The 19,575-nt window shown below is 36.5% G+C and overlaps 1 protein-coding gene across 4 annotated transcripts; it reads right to left on the reverse strand.

Moving 5' to 3' along the window:
• Positions 1–8,580: 8,580 nt before the first annotated feature.
• Positions 8,581–17,654, reverse strand: LOC113539204 (MAP kinase-interacting serine/threonine-protein kinase 2). Of its 4 annotated transcripts, none has more exons than XM_034310448.2 (13): positions 17,571–17,623; positions 17,283–17,373; positions 16,761–16,859; positions 16,266–16,363; positions 15,675–15,754; positions 15,009–15,082; positions 14,804–14,908; positions 13,698–13,753; positions 12,368–12,463; positions 11,590–11,784; positions 11,072–11,236; positions 10,339–10,373; positions 8,581–9,956 (listed from the first exon to the last, which is right to left on the reverse strand). In XM_034310448.2, the coding sequence occupies exons 3-13, from the start codon at positions 16,840–16,842 to the stop codon at positions 9,692–9,694; spliced, it is 1,251 nt and encodes a 416-aa protein (XP_034166339.2). In that variant the 5' UTR covers positions 16,843–16,859; positions 17,283–17,373; positions 17,571–17,623; the 3' UTR covers positions 8,581–9,691. The 4 variants fall into 4 exon arrangements, with proteins under 4 accessions (XP_034166339.2, XP_034166338.2, XP_026790627.3 ...); XM_034310447.2 differs by having other exon boundaries at positions 17,521–17,611; XM_026934826.3 differs by lacking the exon at positions 17,283–17,373 and having other exon boundaries at positions 17,571–17,654.
• Between the last annotated feature and the right edge of the window lie 1,921 nt (positions 17,655–19,575).

The raw sequence follows: 19,575 nt of genomic DNA on the forward strand, positions 1-19,575 counted from the left end.
CTCAGCTGGGTGAGGTTGACCCAGGCTCCGTGTGGGAGTTCTCATCCAGGTGGCTTACTAGACGGGGCGTCAGTGTAGTCTATAGTGTAGTACTGTACTATTGTTTTTGTTTACTGTACTATTGTTTTTGTTTTTGTATTTGTATTGTATTGTTTTGTACATAAGTCAATATTGCACATAGAGGTATACCTCATATGCACAAGTCAACATTGCACACTCACACATACAGATGTATATAGTCTATATTTCTATATATATAATCTATATTTCTACTTCTGTAACATAGTCTACACTTATTATGTTTATTTGTATGTATGTGTATGTCTGTTTTTATTCTTTATTTCTATATAGTTCTGTTATCTTGGCATCCAATGTGGACAGCAAAGGAAGAATTTCATTGTTCAGGGAAACTTGGTTTCCTCACTGTGCACATGACAATAAACGCTTTGAATCTTGAATCTTGAATCTAGTCTCGCAGCTGCTGAGATGAGGTGGACCATCTCAATGGTCATCAGTGGGAATTGGTGTACCTCCTCTGGTCCAGTCAGGGTGGAACTGGTGTACCTTCTCTGTTTTACTATTTATAATGTCATTTTACTTTTATTTCATTATTTTATATTCTCTCTCTCTCTCTCTCTCTCTCTCTCTCTCTCTCTCTCTCTCTATATATATATATATATATATATATATATATATATATATATATATATATATATATATATATATATATATATAAAGAGAGAGAGAGATAGATAGATAGATTAGATTAGATTTACACAACCTGAAACAAAGCTGTTAAAAAAGTCTGCAAATGTTAATGCACTACTTTATGTTACTTTATATTTGGAAAAAAAAAAAAGTTATTGTGGCATGTGCAAAAGTTTGGACACCCTACGAAGTCAGTACTTAGTAACACCCCCTTCGGCAGATATCACAGCTTGCAAACACTTTCTGTTGCTAGCTAGGAGCCTTTCTATTCTAGTTTTAGGAATTTTCACCCACTTTTCCTTGTAGAACGCTTCTAGCTCTGAGATGTTCTTGGGCCATCTTGCCCAAGCTTCGTGTTTAAGATCTACCAACATATTTTGTATAATGTTTAAGTCAGGGGACTGGGAGGGCTATTATAAAAGCTTCAGCCTTTTGAAGTAGTTAATGGTGGAATTTAGGTTGGTTTTGGATCATTGTCCTGTTGTAGAAGCTCTTTTCAGCTTCAGTTTCTAGACTGACTGTCATATTTGCTTCCAGAATTTGCAGATATTTACTGGAATCCATTCTTTCATCTACCTGTGCAATGTATCTCATGCCACTGGCTGCCACACACACAAATAGCGCCACCCCCTTGCTTGACAATTTACAAGGTGTTCCTTTCATCAGATGCTTCCCCTTTACTTCTCCAAAACATAACTTTGGTGTTTGTAGCAAAATGTCTCTGACTTATCTAGATGTTGCTTTGCATACATCAGACATTGACTTTTGAGATAAAGTGGCAAGTAAGGTTTCCTTCTGATGACTCTTCCATGCAGTCTTGCAGACATCTACAGTTTCTTTCAACTGCAGTTTCTTAATTACATTTTGGACAGTGGCAATTATGAACTTTGCTTTTTTTTTATAACCTTTAACTGATTTATAGGCATCAATTAGACAAATTTTTTGATCCCGGTGATGACTGCCCATGACCAAAACAACCCCATTCTGACTGTGAAGCATGGTAGTGGAAGCATAATGTTGTGGGGATGCTTCTCATCTGCAGGGATGGGGAATTTGTCAAGATTGGGGAGAGGACAGATGGAGTTAAGTATAGGGAGATTCTGGAGAAGAACCTGATGAAATCTGCAAAATATCTGAAAATGGGTCAGAAATTCATATTCCATTAGGACAATGACCCCAAGCATAAGGTCAAAGCTACCGTGAAGTGGCTTGCTAGGAACAAGGTGGATGTTCTGGAGTGGTCTAGTCAAAGCCCTGACCTAAATCCAATTAAACATCTATGGAATGACTTGAAGGTTGCTGTCCATCGCCAAAAACCAACCAACTTCTCCCAGCTTGTACAGTGCTGCAAAGAGGAGTGGGGGAAGATCTCCAAATCCAGGCGTGCCAACCATGGAAGTATACACAAGGCTGTAATTACACAACCTTAAGTATAGTACACCCCAACCTTGGAACCTAAGAAATGAGGAAATTTCAGTTCTGGCAATTAAATTATCTCTCTCTCTCTCTCAAGTTAAATTCACTGCCTTCATGTGGTATGTTGTGTTGTTTGGATAACGGAAAACAAATCCCATTTAAATCCATGAAGTTTACAGAACCTGTCACAACAAAATGTACACATTTGGAAAGATTGTGTATTCATTTCTATCCACTGTACATCTTTGTTTTTACAGTAAAAACCACTGACATTCTGTATAATATTACTAAATCAATATACTATATACACACACTACAACAGTTCCTTACATTTACATGCTGACAGCCATGTTTATGCTGCTTATATCCAAACAGACCCAGATGAACACTGTGAAGCGCTGGTCGAGCAGTGTAGGTGTTAATTCTACACTATTTTGTTGCTGTGGAAACTGCACCTGTTAAGTAAAACTCTGAAAATTAGTGATTCTTAAACATATCCTGGTTCTTAATATTCACACACAATAGCATTAATGTGTAAATTAAGCCGCTTTAGCTTTTATTTACTTTCTTTATTGTAATTTTTTTACTTCATTTTTACTTCCTTTTTTAAAATCTGGTAGTCAATTTTATGCAAAGTATCGCATATGGAATTTAATTAGATTGACTTTTTACTGTATACCGTCATACCATCACACATCTCGTGGGAACTTTTCCCAAAGTTGCTATTTTTTTTATATATTGGATAGAACAATAAAGAAACAGCACAAGAATGAAGGAATTGAGGAAACCCCCTGAGTTTCTACGTGGTGTGTGTGTGTTTTTAATTTTATCTCTCTGTCAATCAGCTGATAAATGCACAAAGCCTCCACTGGTCACATCCTGTGTTTGTGCTCTGTCAGGTCTATCAAAGGCCGTTTCTATTCAAAGTTTTATTTTTACAAAGTCCGAACCAATCATGTGGTTTTTCATGATCATTTTTCTGGTCCCGTTTCCCTGCAATGCAAAAGGTGAGTCTCAAGTGGACGAGGTTTTTTCCTTCATTACTTTTTACGTAAAAAAACAAGCTTTGTGGTAATTTAAGACTTCATTCAGACATCATAATCCAGATTTCAGTCTACACTTTAATCTAAATTCACCCATTGGGTTTAGTTTTAGATCCTAATTCATAAATTGTATTTTGACTTTAAAAATGATTAAAAAACAGATACACATTTAATTTAGCCTTAGATCCTAAAGTAACAGGTTAATGGTTGGCATAGAGCATAAACCACGGGTTAAGTTTAAACTTAGACATCAGTTCAAACAATGTTTGAGTTTAAAACTGGATTCTAATTTACAGGTAAAATTTAAACTTAAGTCCTAATGCTCAGGTTCGATTTAAACCTAAATCCTAAATTACAAGTTGAATCCTAATTTACAATTTAACCTTAGATCCTAATTTACAGTTTTAATTTAAATTTAGATCCTAAATTACAGGTTCAATTAAAACTTCTGTTTAAAAAAAAAAACATCTTCTGTCCTAATTCTGATGTTGTGTTTAAACTTGGATCCCAATATACAGGTTTAACATAAGCTAAGAACTTAGTTCACAGATTAAGTGTAAATTTAGACCATAATTAATGGGATAAGTTTAAAAAAAATTCCAAATAATAGGTACGGTTTACATTTAGCTCCTATTCTATTGGTGTAATTTAGGTTTCAATGCCAAGAAAAAATTTGAGTTTGCAATGATTGCAAATAGAAAAATGTGCTATTGACACTCACTCATATAATATGTGAGTGTGTGAAAGACTTTTTGGATCTAAAGCATTCTGATTTTAAATACAATAATCAATATGCAAAATATTATATATTTCCAATTTTCTTTGTTGGCTTATGAAGGTGTTTACAGGAAAAAAAAAATTACATTAAATACATAATATTTTGGAAATAAAGTTCCAAAAGGCAAAGATGAAGTCCACAATAAGGGTGTGCATTATTTTTATTAATTACTTCGGTAGGGTGTATATTATTATTATTATTATTATTATTATTATTATTATTATTACTTTCGGACAGAAATATATAATTAAAATTTGCTGTTAAGTGTAAATTATATTCACTTGATTAAAAGACTCAATAATTATGATCAACTCTCTGATTTTACTTTAAAATCTTTTAAACCCGTCTTTCATAAACATGTCTGATGATGCACAGGCTACAAACAATCCTAGCCTGTGACCGATGTCATAAATAATCACTAGGTTGGATTAAATTAAATTCGCTGCATGTTTATGCTCCTCTTTAATAGCTTTATCGTTAACACTCTTGTGTTTAACGCTGATCTTTTCAGATGAGTGTCCTCGCTCCGTCTCTATGTCCCAGAATGGGTATGTGAACGTGACGTTTGGGTGGCACTTCAACCTGACCTGCAATTTCACCTGCCTCACTACGGCCCACAGAGTCCAGCTGCTGAAAAACAAACAGCTGCTGAGTGAGGTGAGTTTAGACAGAGATTTTCCAGAGTCCAGACACAGGATCGTTCTGTTCCTGCTTATTCCTGCCGTCCAGCACAGCGACTCGGGACAGTACAAGTGCCAGAGCGACCCGCCGGACGTCATTTCTTCTGTAAAGGTCAATGTTGGTGAGTAAATTAATATTTATTTTCCTTCAGAATTTTTTTCTTTGCATTTTTGACATGCGTGAAAACTCGTATGAGAAGAGCAATCCATCAGGGCATCAGGGTTTGGAAAAATGTTTGGACCTGGGTGTACTGACCTCCTTAAGACAGACCAATTTCACAATCCCATCCATTATCTTAACAGAAAGTCAGCCATGTTGGATTTTGACCATGGTGTTTGGATGGGTAACAATTTTTAAATACACCTTCTACAGGATTTATCTGATTCAAACCAAATTTGGTCAGCATGATGTCAAGATATCCATGACAATAAATCGCTAAGGAATTTACAGTGTGTTATCTTAAAGGGTATTGCCGTGGCAAGGCGAGTGCTGCATGCAGCTATATTTTTGTTTTCTCCTGTTAAACAGATGCTTTAGAGTTAATCACATGGAAAACCACATTCATAACACTAACATGTTTAATGTTTAATACTGGAATTTGTTTTAATTTGTCTTTAGAAGCTTTATTTTTTTTCAACATCAAGTTTATAAAATGAGAAGTATCAGTAAAGTAGGATTTAAACCATTAAAATGATCTGTCTAGACTAATAAATTAATGTTTTTTTTCTTTTTTTCTTATACTTAAGAAAAGACTAACAATAGCCTCGTAACATCTGTACACCTTTACCCTCATTACAAACTCCAGGAACTATGAACATTCATGAATACGCAAATCAGAAACACTTCATATCATCCTGCTATCCAAAGTAACCAGCTAGTTACCAGCTATACTCAAGCACTTTAAGTGTATTTATTGTTCACATTTCTGTTTTTAATTTCAGTCTGTACAGACAAGCGCACGGCCAAAGACAAGCACAATGTTACGGGTAAGTGATGCCCTGCATTTATTTACAATTTACTGTCATTTTAACAAGATGACCAAATTTCTTATTAAGTGTGTAAGTGGATGGTGTAAAGCAACGCCATAGTGAACTGACTGTGTAATAATTAAGGAATAAAAAACTCAGTGTTTTTATAGTAAAATAATCAACTAGTTAAAGTTAATTATTTTCCTAGAAAAGTACAATCCAAAGAGTTTTATTCCTCTTACACACACACAGCACTTTTGTGTTAAAGAATGTCTCATCCTACTTTTTATGGATTTAAAGTTGCATTTAATGTTGAGAAACATCCATGAAACAAGTTCGTTCCTGTTCTCTCTTACGTTATAGCAGCTATAAACAGTCGCTCCCTCACCAGCCTCTCTCCTGAAGTTAAAAAGACCTAAAAGTCATCTTCTCATGTTACTGAAACAGTAAACTCATCTGTCCTGAAAATGTCACAAAACTTAAAGTTACAGCTTTACCTCTGACTGTTCCAGAGCGCTGACACTGGAGACTCCTTCCATAAACATTAAATAAACCATTACATACCATATGTTTTTTAGTCTGTTTATGTACAGCATCCGCTGTCCAGGTCCCTGTGAATGAGCTGTTGCTATAGAAACAATAAGGTATCAGGACAAGCGCATTAATATAAACCTGTGATTTGCAGCTGTAGTACTGTCAGAGCCGCCCTCAGAAGTGAAATCCACCTGCAACGCACCGTTGTCATGTGAGCAGCATTTCATCTGATTTCCTTCATTAATTTTGAAGCATGATATTAATCTTTTCAATGCATAAATTATTACAAACATATACAGCACTGCAAAAAAATGATGTCTTAGCAAGTGAAATATATCTAGTAATAAAATATTGTAATGTAAGATTACAGTAAACCAAATATCAACCAAATACCGCCAAATATATTATAGAAATAAATGCTTATAATTTGAAACATTATCTAAAAATAAAACAAGACTAGAAATGGAAACAGGTTTAATAATCTAATGTTTGGTTTATTTCCTATTATTGTCTTATAATAGGAAATAGATAGATTTGACAGTATTCAACATATTTCACCTTTCCTGTCACTTTTCTGAAGTGAGATCATTTTGTTTTTTATTACTTCAGATTGCATATCATATGAATTTCTGAAAATCACATATTAAAAATGTTTGATTTGTATCTAGTAATACCATGAGCAAAAAAGGATAAAACATTATACCTGGAAAAAAAACCTTTGTGTGTTCATAAACAAAAAAATGTTAAAATTCTCATCTAAAATATGTAATGATGATTACTAAAATGATAGAAAATATCAACTTTGGACAAATGATAGAATTACACTTGGTATATTAAATGTACAGTTGATCACTGCTGCATGATGCAGATGATTTCAGAGGTTTAATAAATAAATAAATGTATTGATTTTGACCATGATTTGGTTACATTACAGTAATCTCAGAAAAAATCTCAAGTGATTTTCCTAAAAACATATAAACATCCTTAAACTGACTATCAGTACAGTCAGTATGGGCTCAATGCAATGCAATATTAATATTAATACACATCAGTAACCAGCGTGACAGTTTCAGTACCATGTTCCTTTATGTTTTGGATTTGAAATGGAATTTGAAGTAACTGTACTTTTCGATTTCTCTGATTTAGGGAACGTACCTCTGTGGTACTTGCTGTGCAAGATGGCGCTTTTCCTCATCTGCTCCCTGAGTGTGGTGTTGAAGAAAATCTGTTAGGTGCCGTGAGCGATATTTCCTTCTTTAGCAACAGCCATCTCAAGCTCTTGGGGTGCTGTTTAGCTCTTGTTACTTTTTTAAAAACATAGGAATTATTTTCAACATTTACAATTTAATGTACATCTTTTTTTTTTTTTTACAAGATTTCACCTCTGACGGCTGCATTTTCATTTAAATGAGTAGCAGATTTGAGTTTTACACATTTTTTAGTTTTTTAGTCTGTTTTTAGTCTGTTGTGCATAGAATACACAAAAGGTGTTTAACTAGCGTGCATGCTAATGGCACAAAGACTTTCAAATCATTCTACCGATTCACGTAAAACATATATTTTTAAAATTAGTAATTTAGTTTCATCTATAATTTGGGTTACACTTATGGGCTGGACTTTTTTAAAGTGACCTTGTCGGTCAGTACAAAATAAATAAAATAAAATAAATATAAAAAAAGAATAAAAAAGCTCACTTTTCTTCATCTCATGTTCTTCAGAAAAAAATTGATGATGCAACTTCGTGTTGTGGAATATCCAAATATTTCACAGGGGTGTTATATATATATATTTCCATAATCTATAATGGACGATTTGCAGAAAAGGATGATTCAAACAAGGTGTTAAATGAATTCAAACCTTAATGCAAAAATAATGTGATATTTTTAAGAATTTTAATGATCAGTTTGTAGCGTTAGTGAGGAAGACACATGACCAGGAAGCATTGTAATTGTGAATTTTCATGTCTTAGTAAACAACTTTATATTGATGCATGCCATTGTTTTTAAGGTGTTACATGCAAAAGTACTGATTCTGCTTCCAACTATCAATTTTCATATTTTTGAATATTTTCCATTAATAACGTTTCTACCTTACAAACATGCGTATTAAAAAATAACTTCTAAACATACTTTATTTTTATACTCACTTTATAATGCACCATATTACATTGGAAAATTCATTCTAGATGTTTCCTCAGATGATATAATTCTTCATGCTCAAAAGATTTACTTTTCTGGGAATTCTGTTGATTATGGATTTGATGTTTGGGCATTTTATGTTAAATTATTTCTCACAAATGATCCAGTTTCCAATATTTATCTTAAAATGAACATTCACTTTATTTTACACACCGATTCATAGCCAAACTAACATTTTTCTTTTAAGATATTTAGAAAATAAGCACTTATATGTGAATTAATTTATTTTTTTTTTAAAAAGTGATGAGTCCTAGTTTGAATTGTTCATGCTCTTTATTTAACGCATCACTGCACAAAATCATGTTTTACGCAAAAATACATAAATACAACAATAAATTAGTCCCTTAAATAAATGTTGTATCAAGATATACAGTGGAGCATGAAATTCAATTCTTACCAAAAAAAAAAAGATATAAATAAAAGCAAGAGGAAAAAAGTCTCTCCCAGAATAATAAAAAAAAATGTTCTCTATAAAACTGCATGAACACACACCATTTAAATTCAAAAAATAATTAAGAGTCTTGCTATACAGCTTAAATTCACGTGTGATTCACATTTATCGTGTTCAGTGTGATAAAAATGGCAAAGAATGAAATTCTGTACGACAAATAAATATCTGGAACAGCGTCCTTAAGCTTAACCTGAACCTTAAGATGAAAAACATTATAAAGTGATACTGTGGATGAAAGTTTGTGTTTCTATCAGACTAGAGAGAGGAGAAAAAAAAATACTAATGAAACAGTAATGTGGAACAGGATGGACGTTTAAAAGCAAACGGGGAAAAAAAGCCTGTGAATTTGTCAAAAGAATCCGAATCATTAAAGGGCAAAAATAATGTTAATTTTAAAAAAAATAAATATTTAAAAAATATGAAATATTTTAAAAATAGTTTCTGCTCTATCCAATCCAAAGTCAGAAAGTTTAGAGCACAATCCAAAGGGGAAAAAAAATATATATCACTTTTTTCCTTTTCTTAATATTAATATTAAGAAAAAAGGTTGTTAAATGTGTAAAAAGTGTTTTTAAAAAAAAAAAAAAAGAAAAAGAAAAAGAAAGTGTCCTAAATAAACCAGGAGACAATCTGATATTTTTCTGGGATTAAGAGCCACTGTAGTGCTCTCTCTGTGTGTGTGTGTGTGCGCGTGTGTGTTAAGGCTAAGCGAATCTTCAGAGCATTTCATCAGGAAGCATTATTATTGCTCATTTCTGCAGCTTACGAAGTCCGTGCTTCTGGGGCAGTTTGAGGTTTCTGTACTTTCCCATAGTGCTAAATTTGTACAGAATCCCACAGCAATGCGTTTGATTCTGCTCCGAATCGACTGATAGTCGAGGTGTTAAACACACTGACGTGGTCATGAAGGGGTGTTAGGTGCCACCTCCGACCATGAGCAGAGGGCCGAGGAGGTGACGGCTGCTCTCCCTGCGCCGCTGAGCCAGCCGCGATCTGGAGAGGCGAGACAGAGACAGCGACAGCGAGCTCGGAGATGCAGAGCGGAGCAGGGAGGAACGAACGCCAAACGAGTTCCTGTCCTTCTCCTCCAACTCCTCCTTCACTTCCTGCTGGACCAGCTGACGGTTCACGGCCACCACCTGAGCGGCGAAGAACGTAAGGTCCTGGACACTCGACCCCCTGAGAGAGGAACACAGACAAAATAAGACACAAGGACACAAGATTTCTTTAAAATATTTTAGCCAAGCTCACAGGAATCCTTCACCTAAAAGCTATGATGTAAAAGAATCAAGTCTAAAAGGCTTTCAGTTAAATAGCTGAGTATTAAGAATGCTAATTACGCAGCTAACGGTGGTGTTATGAACCCTGGGTACAACCTGGTTAAAACAGAAAGCCTCTGTTGTAGGTTCTTCATAGAACCTTGAGTGGACCAAGAAGTGAACCCTGAGGAACTCGCATAGTGAGCTCCTGTGAAAATCTTCTCTGCATAATAGGGCAGCTTTTATTAATTAGTAGAAAAAGATTGTTTAAAAAAAATACAAATATCGGGACATGAACTCACCGTGAACGTAGTGTGGGTGTTGTGTATTGAGCACGCTGGAGGAAGAAAAGAAAAAAGAAAGACAGGAAATTAGACCCAAAAACAGATGAACGCTAATGTTTGTTATTTTGATTTCCACCATGCTGTATTTTAGCTATATGAAAAGAAAATATTTAAATGAAATTATTATTAATATTAATAAGACTAAGTCGGAGTTTACCTATAGCTTTAGGAAGACTCAAAATGATGTGAGTCTCACAAGGAGTCATGTACATCCAGCCCAAAAAACCAACCTGTCTATGGAGATTTTAACCGCTAGTTCACACACAAAGCATTCTGTAGTGAGCTAGATAACAAGCTAATGTTTGAAAATGACTAAAATATTCATAGATGGCAAACTTGCTATTGAAGGACACTCAGGCTAATTGTATCTAGCTACCAATTTTAACATGTTTTATAAAAACTTTGATGACTGACTTCTATGCTCCGTAAATCTCAACAGCTAGAAAGTGAGACTGTGTGCTTTGAAATTAGCATGAGTTATTATGAAATTAGCATTTAACTGATGGCATTTAAAAAGGAAACAGACCTTAAGCTACTCTATCTAGTGCTAGAACTAATACTGTCAATCTTTACTGTGACAAATAACAAGCTAATACTCTATACTCTGGGCAGTGGGCAATGTTTCCATCACCACAGTGTGTAGTTATTCAGATGAAGTAGATGATATTGAGTCACAGTGGAGTAGTCGTACCTCCTGTACCCATGGGTGCTGCAGGACCTGCTCCGCACTGAGCCGCTGTTTAGCGTCGCGCACTAACAGTTTGGAAACGAGATCTTTGGCCTCAGCAGAGACATGAGCCCAGTCCTTCTCGGGAAACCCGTACTTTCCTTCCTGAATGCTCTCGAACAGCATGCTCTGGGTGTGGAAAAAAAAAAAAAAAAAAAAAAAAAAGTGTTACTTAGCATAGTGAGAGTACTTTGGAAAGGTGTTTTTGTACCACAATGCTGTTGAATTCTGGTTTCTCATTGGTCAGAAGGTGTTTAATTTTCTATAACATCATGTTTAATTTGGTAAATTGCTGTGATGTAAGAGAAATACAACACTTGGGAACTATAGGAAAATAATCAACTTTTGGATGGTAAAAGTAACTCCACTTCATCACATCACCACCGTTGCTGATTATTTTACTATAACAGCACGACACCATCTTACATACATCACCACATCCATCAGCGATTATCAAATCGACAGGACGTGTGTGATTTTACCTGGCAGTCGTGGCATGGCTGCCCCTGATCCCAGCCACACCCGGTCCCGCAGTGACCCGTGAACGGAGGAGATCCACAGAGCAGGATGTAGAGGACGACGCCGAGACTCCACAGATCACAGCGTTTATCATAAACACTGACCTCCTCGTTAAACGCCTCCACCACCTCGGGGGCCATGTACTCCGCCGAGCCACACTGAAACACAACGTACCAGAATACATTTCTACAAGGTGCATCACAATATACATGTTCGTTAACAGACTGCCAGCAAAGCACCACTATATTAATGAGTTTTAATTTAATGTTTACAATAATAAAGTTAACACTGAAATGTAGAAAGACACAGTAAAGTTTTAAAATTTTACAACGTTAATGATTCAGTACAAAATTTGGGTTTGTAATTGTTAGAAAAAAAATTTAAATATTTAAAATATCTATTATGTTGTCATATTGCTATAAAACATATTGTGGGATTTTTGGTCTTTTTTTGCATCAGTGCAGCAAATGCAAAGATTGTGATAATTTGAAACTGACGGTTCATGATCAGTTATTTGTCGTAGATCTGTTTACGCTATATTTATTGTAGAAAGTTAATGCTAATACTTACAATATTAGTGTTTTTACTGCATGGGAAATAGATGTAGCATCATTAGTAAGTTATCTGATGGTGTTGCATTAATATTATCAAAAAAAAAAAAAAAAAAAAAAAGAAACTTAACCTGATATGTGCTCTCTCTCGCTCGGTCTGTGTGTGTGTGTGTGTGTGTGTGTGTCTTACCGGAGTGAGTAGCTGTGGACTGGAGATCAGGTTACTGTCACTGCTCAGCTTCATCCCACTGCCCAGGTCAAAATCACAGATCTTCGCTGGACACATCTGCAGAGAGACTCAAGCCTCAGAGCTGTTCACTGATGAGGAATCAGTAATAAACTAAATCATCAGTCAGGCCATTAAAGGAAAAATCCATCCTGAACGACCTGCTAATTAACCTTTATAACTAACGTGATGACATTAAGTTAACTATTTAACATGGTGTCCCAAACGAAAAAGTGAAAATAGACCAACATGTTGAAAGAAGTTTAAACTACAGGGTGTCTGTAAAAAAGTCTCTATACAGAGGGGAAATGAACACTTTTTAGCAAAATGTCTTCCAAAATTTTTCATAGTTTATACATATTTTTTTTCCAGATAACCTTTAAGAATGAGAAAAGGAGAACGTATTGAAATCATTCTCATGGCTGGATCGGGAAGCTGTTGCAAGGTTGCGATGGACATGCAATGACATGCATAACACCAGACGTGTTAGCACAAGTTCATCATGAGTGGGAGAGACGATACTGTGTGCTGACAAAGAAATCATGTAGAGGAGGTTTTGTAAATATGACATTTTGCTAAAGTGTTAATTTCCCCTATGCATGGAGACTTTTGATACACCCTTAAACTTAAACTTTTAAACATATTGGTCACTTTGGTTAACATTTTCCTACATTATTCACACTGACCTGTTTGTGGTTTGACTACCTGCTGATAGAGTTGCAGTGGGATTTAGCCCTCATTTCATCTCTATCTAAAGAGAGTGATGCAGTGGCACTTTAATCCTTTAGTCAGTCCAGCTCCCTCACCTCTGCTCAAACTGATCAGCTTCCAAAAAAGCTTCAGCATTCACACTAATATCACTGTGCTCATCATCTCCGTCTCTGCCGTAACTCAGTGTTGTATAGCTGCATTGCATTCTGGGACTTTGAGTCCAACATTTGCACCAAAGTCTCCACCACTTCTATGCTTGATTTGTCATTAATATGACTTTTGTTTTCAGAAGCTAGCAGCAAAACCTAACTTATGACTTATGCTTTATACTGTTGCAATTTTTCTCCTAGTAATCACCACTGTAACTGTAACATCATTTTAACACACAACTGCTAATTTTTGACAAGAATAACGCTAGAATACAGCACCAGCCAACAAATCAGCACCAGAATCACTAAACACCTCACAAATATTTCATTATAAACATATTTAATGTGTCTGAAAGTGTTTTTTCACTTTAGGTGTGTGCGTGTGCGTGTGTGTGTGTGTGTGTGTGTGTGTGCGCGCGCTGATACACACTCACCCTGTCACTGTACTCACAGAGGATATTCTCTGGCTTCAGATCTCTATGCGCCATTCCTACATTACAAGGTCACATGATTAATATTACTAACATTAATAATACTCATTATAACCACATCTTTCAAACATTTAAAGAACCAAAATAAAAGATGCACACTATCTCTTTTAAATCACAATGTGCTCTGAATGTGATCTGTCTGAAGTTTTCTTCTTTAGCTTGGCCATGGACCTACAAGGCTAACATAGCTAACAAATAATGGAAGATTATAGACACCAGTTTTCCAAAATTCACCCAAATCACTTCAAATTTACTTCTAGTCTCCGCCTTCTCACTTTAGGCCACGCCTCCTAGAAGAAAGCACGATTCAGCTTCACTGTTTTGTGCCATGATTGTATTTGCCCATGTTTATAGATAACAGCGTATCACACAGAGTCAGAAACCACATAAACACGTCTATCTGAGACACCGAACACCTCCACAAAGCCAACGGAGGAGACGCCACATGCACGTTTAGTGCACCATGCTAAACTGGTGGCTATAAGATTGCAGTATGTGCTAGCAACATTAGCCATGTTGGTTCAGTGAAAAACTAAACAAGCAAAACACGTCTTAACTGCAAAACTAAATTAGAGTATGAGCAAATACAAAACATTAAAACAGGAAGAGTAAGAAAAATAATAATAATAATAAAAAAAACAGATTCAATATTAAATAAATAAATAAATAAAACAAGAATAAAACCAAAAATAAAATTAAATAAAAAGTAAATTACAATTGCAATAATAAAAATGAACTAAAATAAATTCATTTATTTATTTTCAGTAATCATTTTATCCTGGTCAGGGTCCTGTTGTAAATACAATAAACATTTTATTAAATAAAAAAAAAAAAAAAAAAAACTGCCATCCTCTAAAACAATACACAGTAAGGACGAGCAATTTCTGGCTTTAAGGAAAATATTTTCTTCTATAGTTTATTTACTTCCAGGTTCTTCATGTCTTACGAACAGCCCTTTAGCCATTTTTAAACGTTAGGGTCCAGCGTGTGTCCGAAGTCAGAATCAGGGATGAATTTGAGTGTGATGTGAATCAGAGGTGCTGACGGACCTTTACTGTGCAGGAAGTGCAAAGCGCTGGCGATGTCCTGCACCACACCGCTGACTTCCTGTTCACTAAAACGCTGCCTTCTGTGGATGTGAGTCAACACTGAACCTAAAAACACACACACACACACACACACACTAATCAAGTCCGAAAATGAGCTCTAAAATGAAGATGTGTGTCAAAATAAGGACAAAGCAGACTGATGAACCTCCTCTGAGCTTCTCAAACACCAAGTAGAATCTGTCATCTTCTTCAAAAAACTCTACCAGCTCCAGAATGTTTCTGCAGAAAAGAAGAGAAGTTTCATCAACTCACAGCTGGTGGATGAGGAAAAATAAATGAAGAATAAACACTCACTCACATCCTGCTGTTATAGCAGCTATAAACAGCCTCACCAGATTCAACTTTCTCTCTCTCTCGTAGTTAATATAACAAAAAATGCAGCTGGTTATGTTTCTGAGAAACCACAACTCCTCTGTCCTGAAGGTGTGGGAACGTCTAAAGTGTTACAGCTTTACCTCTGACTGTTACCAAGCGCTGACACTGGAGACTCCTTCCATGAACGCTAAATAATCGTCTCCTTACAGAAAACTTCACCATATAAGCACTTACATGAGAATATGCTTTTGCTATAGAAAAGATAATGTATCAGAACAAGAGCATTAATATAAACCTGCTCTACTGTCAGAGCTGCTGTTATAGAAAATTAATCAACACCTTCTGACCAATCAGAATCCAGAATTCAACATGTAAAATTAAACAAAAAAAAAAAAGGTTATTAGTCCTTGCAGGCAGACTGTGTGTGTGTGTGTGTGTGTGTGTGTGTGTGTGTGTGTGTGTGTGTGTGTAATATGACCCTCTAAGCTTGCCGTACCTGTGGCCTTGGCATTGATAGAGAATCTCCACCTCTCTAAAAACACGACTTCGTCTCAGTCCCGGCCTCTTCTCAATAATCTAGACACACACACACACACACACACACACACACACACACACACACACACACACAACACCAAAGTAAAGAACTTAACCTGGCCTAATTATTGAGAACAATTTAGGTCATTCCATGTGTACAGTTGAGTGCAAAATAATTCCTGGATGGACAAAGATGGACACCATTGTTTTAAACTCCCTACAATTTATATTGACTACAGTATGTTACATTAAAAATACATGAATGATTAGACAAGGAAATAATAAATAAACATACAAAAAAAATAAAGATAATAATTCTAACAGATAGGGTACACAAACTTTTGCACTTAAGTGTAAGTGGAAAATTGAAGCCTAAGCAACATTTAGTTAGCTATTGTTTACATTCTGCCTGACTTTTATATTATATAATTTCCTTTTTAGTCACCTTTATGTCTTTTCCTTGATATTTATTTATTTATATAAACTATCTAAAAGCTATTGTAAAAGCTTTTCCTCCTGGTGAACAGTCATGTGAACCCAGCGAGCTCACCTTCACTGCATACTCTTTCCTCGTGCTCAGACTGACACACGTCTGCACCACCGCGTACGCTCCTTCTCCCAAAACCTCGTCCTGGAGTCTGTAAACATCTGAACACAACGGAGAGAAAAGCCTGAAGATGATTCAGGTATGTAATATAGTTAAATAAATAATTATTGAAAAAAAAAAAAAAACCAAAATACCAAAAATACTAGTTATAATATGCTGAATTTATTCATATCCCTTTATTTTTGCTTATTTATGACTCCAAATGTGTTGATATATATTATTTAAAATATATATTAAAGGGGCAGCTTGTAATTTTGAGCGCCCTCTGCTGCTTGCATGGCAAACTGCAATGAAAACATGTCAGGGTGGAGTTTTCTTTTAATAGCTTAAATAACCTTCACAGTAAAGTTAACTTCTTCCATGCGAACCCGAGCTGTGCTCAGCACTGCTGCTTGTCATCTGCTGTGTAAAACCCCCTAAAAGAAACTCTCAGCTTACCTTCAAATCGTCTGCTGAAGCCGTCCGTGGCTCTGCATCTCTTTTTCTTCTTGTTTCTCCTCTTAAATTCAGGGAAGTCCATGAGTTCATGTGAATTGGCTGAAGAACAGAGAAAAGCTTTGAGGCACTGCAACATTAAAACCTGAAGAATCAAAGTTTACTAACACATTTAAACATAACATTTGTCTAAAATAAAAGAGAAAAAAAAAAAAAAAGAAAGAAAGAAAGCAACTTTAGAGTAGGTCATGGAGGAGCAAGAGAATAACAGACCAATACTTTATAACGTCAGCTGTTTAAAGCCGCCTAGTGGATTGCAGTGGTACTGCAGCCTGCCCGCCATATATATTTAATCATAAAATAAAGGCTAAAAATAATATCATGGTATTTTAAATGTCAGAATGTAAACAGTACTGCATATTCTGAATATTTGCAAAAAAAACACCAGTACATCAGGAAGGCATTTTGGAGGAAACTGGAAAGCTGGAAAGTAGACAAACGCCAAGTGGGACACACAAATCTCACCTAAGAGAATTAATTAATCTCAACTAAGAGCACTTTTCATCAGTGTAGTTACATTCAGGTTGGGCTGCACCGCACCAGCCCGATAATTTACCTTTAACAGCACATAACTGAGTGTTTTATTCCATACTGAGTAAATTAGAAATTAGTAAATTATGCCTAATTTACTGTTCTGTGAATCTAACACATGCAAAAGTCAGTTTCTTAAAACTATAACCTACTAAATCCTGCACAGTCTTACCCACTTATCGTTTCTACCCGTTAAACTCCACTTTATATAAATGTCTTTACCCCAGTTTAATCCCGTTTCATTAAACTGCTCTTTCCTCCCAACATAAAGCAGCTGAAGCCCTGAGCAGAAGAGACTGCCTCTGAAATTTGTAACCTCTCCTCCTAAAGTCCCGCCCATTCTCTGTCTTCTGTCCAATCACATCAAGGCTCTGGAAATTGGCGTAATCTGATTGGACAGTGTAAAGAATGGGGTGGAGTTTCCAACGATTATTCAAACAATAAGCTCATTAATCAAATATCTAACATCGATTTCTTTATTACTATCGAGCTTTTTCTTTCTTTCTTTCTTTCTTTCTTTCTTTTTATTCTTAAAGAAACCTCCAGAAAACCAGACCAGTTACACTGCAATAACAGCCATTATATTTTACCCCTTTTCCTAACTTCCAGGGCTGGTTTTCAACACCTGGCAACTTTCAGGCACACACATGCCAAGACCTTTAACACAAAGTCACGTGTTCACCATATGACACTGTAAAACATCATCAGTAGTGACCAACATCCCCTTTACTCCTGCCTCATTTGTGTTGAGCCTTTTACTTGAGCTATCTGTGTAACAGCTTGTGACTACGGGTCACAGGGTACACACTGCTGCACTTAGCCTTACAGTGAACCAGAGGAAAAATTCCCTAAGACTGAGACAGGTTCCATAGTTTATCAGTGTGGTCTAGTTTCAGTGAGAATTTTAACCACGCTGAGAGCCGAACATGTAGAGAGCATCATCTTCCTGGCAGAGCAAGTTTCTGTGAGCCGCTATGTGAGACACTGGCTTCTGCTAACAACGCTTGGGTTTTTGACTGCAGCTGCACCAGTAGTTCCCTTAGGATCGCGAGAATTAAGGGATTTTTAATAATGGATCATCAGCCTGTGGCTGAGCTTCAAACACCACAGACAGACACACGTCCTTGTTTTAACAAGAGCAGTACCATATCAGAGGGAATTAATTGCCACAGATGTTTCCCTCACTAGTCATGAAGCCCCTGCGTTACGCCAGAACACATCAATCAGCTGAAGTTAAGAGCCATGTTTCTGGCCTTCAGATCTTTCCTACCAATGTTAAGACACTCCTAGTCCGCACAGTCAGCATGGTGGCAGTCAGGTACATCAACCACCAGGGCAGCAGTGGATAGTGCCCTCCACTTGACAAGGAAGTAAATGGGCTGACATACAGTTAGCCTTGTTTAAAATGGTAAATCTGCTGGGAATCTACAATATTGCGGCAGATTTGATATCCAGGCAATACATACTCCCAGGAAAATGGTATCTTTATCCAGCAGTAGTGTCCCAGATTTGGCAAAGCACAGGTACACCTCTTTGCCGATGCATCAGCGACTCGTTGTCAGCTATAGTTTTCCCTGGTAGATCAGTATGCATTGGCCCACGACTGGCGTCACTGTCTGCTGTATGCATTTCCACCTCTATTGCTGATCCTACCAACATTGCACAGGGTTTCACGGGGTGGCTCCGAAATGGTCAACAAGACCCTGGTTTTCTCTGTTAATCGTAGCTTGTGATCCAGCAGTACAAAATGCTAGTTAGTTCAAGACCACCTAGTACCTAGGCCTTGTATGTGCTTAAGTGGAGGCTGTTCTATGAATGGTGTGTGATTCATCAGGCAGACTCAGTGCACTGTCTTGTGCCAAATGTCGTAGCCTTCTTGCAGGAGCTGCTAGACAAAGGAGTCTGCAGCTAACTGAGAGTGTGCAGCCATTACTGTGGATGGCAGTGCTAGTGCTGGGGTCTCACTGGGCACCCATAAGCTGGTTACACCCTCTCTGAAGGGGGCAAGACTCCTCTGTGTCTTGAGGACATTCAGAAATTCTACCTAACCCTTGTGTTTAATTTGCTAAGATCCCCTTATTAGTCCATACAGTATGTTGAATTGAATGTTGGGTTTCTCTGAAGAACACATTCCTCCCACCAAGTTACTTTAACAAGGAGAGTAAGTGAGCTGCCTGCTCCACCCTGTAGCCAAGTCCAGGGTTCCTGCCTAAAGTCAGACCAAACA

The sequence above is a fragment of the Pangasianodon hypophthalmus genome, chromosome 14 (assembly GCF_027358585.1).
Source record: "Pangasianodon hypophthalmus isolate fPanHyp1 chromosome 14, fPanHyp1.pri, whole genome shotgun sequence".
In the NCBI taxonomy this organism is placed as follows: domain Eukaryota; kingdom Metazoa; phylum Chordata; class Actinopteri; order Siluriformes; family Pangasiidae; genus Pangasianodon; species Pangasianodon hypophthalmus.

Coding starts and splice junctions, on each gene's coding strand:
- LOC113539204 (XM_026934826.3), bottom strand. CDS start 16,842: ATGGACTTCCCTGAATTTAAGAGGAGAAACAAGAAGAAAAAGAGATGC. Junction 16,364..16,760: donor CTTCAGCAGACGATTTGAAG/GTAAGCTGAGAG, acceptor CGTTGTGTTCAG/ATGTTTACAGACTCCAGGAC. Junction 10,374..11,071: donor AGCACCCATGGGTACAGGAG/GTACGACTACTC, acceptor TTCTTCCTCCAG/CGTGCTCAATACACAACACC.